This window comes from Photinus pyralis, unplaced genomic scaffold (assembly GCF_008802855.1).
Source record: "Photinus pyralis isolate 1611_PpyrPB1 unplaced genomic scaffold, Ppyr1.3 Ppyr1.4_LG8, whole genome shotgun sequence".
NCBI classification, from domain to species: Eukaryota; Metazoa; Arthropoda; class Insecta; order Coleoptera; family Lampyridae; genus Photinus; species Photinus pyralis.
The window spans coordinates 14078466-14083308 of NW_022170819.1; the positions used below are offsets into that span (position 1 = coordinate 14078466).

Here is a 4843-nt window from a genome sequence, read left to right on the forward strand (position 1 = left end):
GCATTGTTGCAGGACCCTGTATATAGCCAAATACTATAATATTAAATCAAAATTTTTTTGTGGCTCTTTCAAAACTGGGAAATGTTATAATTTGTAATTTTTGGCTCTTCTGTTTCAATAGATTGCCGACCCCTGACCTAGACGAACACACGTCTAAAGCCGATTTTCCCTTGACTGGCGCAGCTCCATGAAAAGACGTTTTTAGTCAGTGGTTCTCTGCCATTTGATTTGCTAAAGTTAGTTGTAGTAGGCGAATTTGTCATCAGGTCATCAGAACGACCGTTGACTGTGATGATGCCACAAACTTTGTGGGTGTCGACGAATTGTTGGTTAGGGTCCAAAACTAACATGCGATCTACAAGATCACCATAATACAACAATCTGGTGACAGATGGAGCGAAGCCAGAGGACAATGATCTCTGCGGGGAGTCACGACGCCCAGTGACTAAAACCCCCGCACACGGGATCAGTGTTAGTATTAGACAAACAGGCAGAAACGACTAAAGGCGTCTTTGATTCTGTTTGTGGCCGGTCTTAAAGCCCAAGATAAAATTCTTCAGGTTCAAGGTCTTGGCGTCGAACGAAAACTCAGAGACGCTGGGTCGGATAACGACCTCTCTTCGGTGGGAGCGTCGGGCGCAAGCTGTGCCGTATGGCGTTTGGAGGATCCCTCCTCTGGCTCCATGGGGACAGACAAGCAGGAAGGCGAGAACGGTCGTGGGGGGTAGGGGAAAAAGCTGCGTACGTGGAAAGAGCCAACTAGCTTTTTAAAACGCCAGTAACTCTCCTCGACCAGGCTATACATATATTTGCATAAACGTAAAATCCGGGCCTAGTGACTCCGTTGCTTGGAAATTGTTATTTTTTCCTTCAGTTTTATTGAAACAAGTTATCTAAGTAAATTAAGGAATTAAACCACTGTTATTTGGAACTTAAAATAAATATAAATGACATCCACTTTGTTTGATGTTCCTTCAAGTAGTAAATTACCCCCACTCCATCATGTTTGCCAAGTTAAAAAATATGTTTTCGTCTAAGTCGTGTATTTGCATCATTTTCTGCAATTTACGAAGTGAGTTATAAAAGGCGATCCCTTCAGAATTGATCCATTGACGAAGAAATGACTGAAAATTGAAATCTGACAATAATGCCCAAGTGTTCAATAAACACATAAACTACACCTACCTATATCGATTATATTACTTCTTATTACAGATTATAAATTAACTTAATTTCGTCTACGAAAGTCGAGTAGCATCTTATCCTTTGGAAGTAATTGCAAATACGAACGCGCAATTTGAAGTGGTAGCATGTTTTTACTCGGCCTAACAGAAAAGCTTTGCAAAATTTGGAAGATGGCAACCTTAAGTACCAATAGTGCGTATCTGCTACCAATACAACCTCGTGGCCCATTTCCAAAAGGCATATAAGCATATTGATTGATGTTCTTTTTATTTTCGGGGTTAAACCTTTCGGGATCAAAACGGTCAGGATCGCTAAACAATTCCGGATCTCTGTGTAGAGCGTACAGAGGTACCCAAATTCCGTCCCCCACCTTTAGTTGAACCTCAACTTCGTCGTCTTTTAATGCCGGAATTCTGTACGGCTTGACGCACTGCCTCTCCAGGAAGAATCCAACGGGCCATTTTCGCAGAGTTTCTGAAAGTATAACGTGCCCAAAGCTGCAACGTTCTAATTTGCACTTACCAGACACGACCATATTTAAATACTGCATTTCCATCACCGTTTGGTACGTGAAGTTGTCTTTATTGGCATCGATTTCATCGAGCAATTTTTGTTGAACAACGCTGTTGCAGGAAAGTTCATAAAATGTGTACATTAATGCCGAGGAGACGGTATCGAATCCGGCACCGAAAAATGTGGCTACAAGCGCTGTTAGTATCTCGTCGGTCAACTCGATGTTATCCGGGTTATTTTCCGATTTCATGATTATGCCTATCAGGTCTGGACGAGCGATTTGTTGCGATTTTCTGGATTTGATGTTGTTTTTAACTAGTAACCGGAAGAAGTTGGTTACGTTTTGATCAAATATTCGTAGACCGAACACCTGCAATGGTACGGATAGGAGATATTTAAAAGCTGAAAACACTCACCCTCGCTACTATTGGAAACACCTGAATCACAATGAATCGGACTTTTAACCAAAATCCGAGAAAATTGGTGGCTTTCTGGCCAATCGTGTAAAATTCATTAGTTTGTTCTTCTACAGAATTGCAAAGAATTCCAAAATGCGTGCCGAAGAAGACGTCGGTGGTTAATCGTCCAAAAAGTTCCTTCACATCAAACTCGACAATCTCTTTTCCGCTTTTTTTCAAAGACGCGACCACTTGTGCTGAACACTCCAAAATTGTGTGGAACATTAGCTTAATTTTGCTGCTGGTAAACGTGGGACTTACAAACCCACGTAACTGTTTCCAATCGTCACCTAAGCGAGGGGAAATTATTTCTAAGTTTCTTGGATGAGACCTACCTTTTAAATTAAATAAACTCTTCTCCCAAACCGTGTCGCCGTCATATGGTAAAAAAACATTATGATCGACGAAGTAATCAAAGTCTTTCACGAACACGTGTTTTATCAGTTCTGGATCTTCTATACACAGTCTCGGTTTGAAATTTTGGTAAGTTCCAATATATCTAAAGCGTATTGAATGTAACACAAATATTTTCTTTATTCTTCAGTACCGTGCATTTTTAAAATCTTCACGAGCTCGCACCATGGCGTCAGTCAATGGTGGTTGTGTAATAAAGTCGCGAATGTTGTTTAGCCAAATTTTCCAAAATGGGTATTGCTTAATACCTCTTCTACTCCAATGCAAATATCGGTGCACGAGAGTACAGAAACCTATCGTAAGAATAGTTAAACATAAAGCCAACATGTTCGAAGCTCCGGTTTTTAAAATGGATCGGTGAACTAAAAAAATTTGAGTATGATGATGTTAGGAATACGAATATGTACGTATCTTACCCTATAAAAGCGTGTACTCAAAAAATCGTTTGTAGTTTGTATAGAGTAAGGCCACTGCACTAAATGGAATTACTGAGACGGCGGGAAATTTAAAATCACTCTCTACAATCGGTTACAGAGGTTTACAAGACATGTTAGATACACTTTTGCGAGCTATATACCACGAAGTCGATTAATGTGTATGGAGGGAAATGTTAGCATAAGCATATATTATACATGTCTAGCTTTATTTACTAAAAAATCTGAAGCAACCTGTCACGTGTTAAGTACATCTTACACGTAAGTTTATCTTATTTTAATAAATGACGCAAAAAAAAACAGTTCAAATAAATAAGGAGCGACCTTTATCTCTTTCTGCGAACTTTTTTTATCTTATTTATTTATTGAGATTTAGTTTGAGTGTACCTAATGGGATGACTTGAAATTTCATTAGCAGAAATGAAGAAGAAAACTACTACCCAAAATTAATGACTACTGGGTGACTGCAGATCGCGTAAATCTACAGCGCACGAATATAAAGAATTGAGATCTTCGTTTGGGCGAATATAATCTGTTACCAAAGTAGCAAAATAAATAAAGCAAATAAAAAATAAGCTTTAAAAAAGCTACGGTTTGACTCTGGCTTCTGCTTCGGCGCAAATTCACGTAGGTTTTGAATATAAAATTAGGCTTATTCAAAGACGTAGGGCATCAGGAACCAGATCTAGGATGCACGGATATCGTCGTATTGCCGACAAGCTAGAATACGGTGAGCAGGGGTGCCAGAGACCCCAGACGTCCGACAATGATCATCATGTTTGGAAACGGCGATACGTTTCTCATGGCTACCAAATTCTCCGTGCGAGGAGAGGATGTGGACTGCCGCGAGTCAGGGCCCAGGGGATATGAGTTTGATGTAATCAGTTCTGGATGTTAAAGATTAAGGCGTAGGTATGAGCGGACGCGTCCCACTTCTACTGCCATTCATAAGTCCTTATGTAGTGATGTTGGGAGATACCCAACAATCAAAGTCACATCTCCTAAACTATATTTATTTAATTAAAGTTAAATAATAGCCGCTTACGCAGCTTAGTCTTGGTTGTTACCTTCCAACAATCTAATTCATACTCATCAATACTAACTTGTTAACAATTACAGAAAAAATACATTTTCAAAGTAAGTTTACGAGGTCAAGAAGAAAAGTTATCGGACCTAACTTATTTTGTTTAATGCAACACCCTGTATGTTTTAATCTAAACACATAATACTAAATTCTCTTTTCAAAACTATAGCACACCAGGGATGATATTTAAAAAAAGATTCAAACGATTCAAAAACTTTCAAAAAAGATTAAAAAGGTTCATATAATGAAATAAAAAATTAAAAAAATTTTACACAATTTTTTTTAACACTTTTAATTGAATCTATTTAAAAAACGAGGTTAGGTCTGAAAGTTTTTTACCAGACCCCGTATACTTATTTTGAAAACAGCAGATTATGCAACAATCATTGCAAAGAAGTTTTGTAGTGATCACTTTTCCGATAACTTAATAAACAAAGAAACTATAGGCTTTTATTTAAAAGTTAAAAAATGTAAGTTTAAGAAAGTGTTTTAAGTTTCTATGGTTAAATTAGTACCTAAGGTCCATTGTTTGTTATAGATCGTCTCACGTAAAAAAGGAATCGGGAGAAAGTAGTGTAACCTCCCACTAAGTTTATTGTTCATCTCAATGTCGCTGTGCTTTGAATAAAGATAGGTATAAAACTGGTAATTATTCGGGCCGTTGGAACCACCCTCTAGACTCCCAATGAATGAGCGAAGTGTTTATAACCGCATAGATGTTTATAATTAGAATGGCTTATACAGTTGACCATTCA

At 38.2% G+C, this 4843-nt stretch overlaps 1 protein-coding gene across 3 annotated transcripts; it reads right to left on the bottom strand.

Annotated features, from left to right (window-relative positions):
* Positions 1–3145, bottom strand: LOC116178986 (cytochrome P450 9e2-like). Of its 3 annotated transcripts, none has more exons than XM_031498672.1 (7): positions 2987–3145; positions 2704–2932; positions 2492–2655; positions 2115–2446; positions 1708–2068; positions 1186–1659; positions 1–1138 (listed from the first exon to the last, which is right to left on the bottom strand). In XM_031498672.1, the coding sequence occupies exons 2-6, from the start codon at positions 2895–2897 to the stop codon at positions 1229–1231; spliced, it is 1482 nt and encodes a 493-aa protein (XP_031354532.1). In that variant the 5' UTR covers positions 2898–2932; positions 2987–3145; the 3' UTR covers positions 1–1138; positions 1186–1228. The 3 variants fall into 3 exon arrangements, with proteins under 3 accessions (XP_031354532.1, XP_031354531.1, XP_031354530.1); XM_031498671.1 differs by having other exon boundaries at positions 2–1124; XM_031498670.1 differs by lacking the exon at positions 1–1138 and having other exon boundaries at positions 1177–1659.
* Positions 3146–4843: the final 1698 nt, after the last annotated feature.

Coding starts and splice junctions, on each gene's coding strand:
- LOC116178986 (XM_031498672.1), bottom strand. CDS start 2,897: ATGTTGGCTTTATGTTTAACTATTCTTACGATAGGTTTCTGTACTCTC. Junction 2,656..2,703: donor GAAGATTTTAAAAATGCACG/GTACTGAAGAAT, acceptor AATACGCTTTAG/ATATATTGGAACTTACCAAA. Junction 2,069..2,114: donor TGTTTCCAATAGTAGCGAGG/GTGAGTGTTTTC, acceptor GTACCATTGCAG/GTGTTCGGTCTACGAATATT.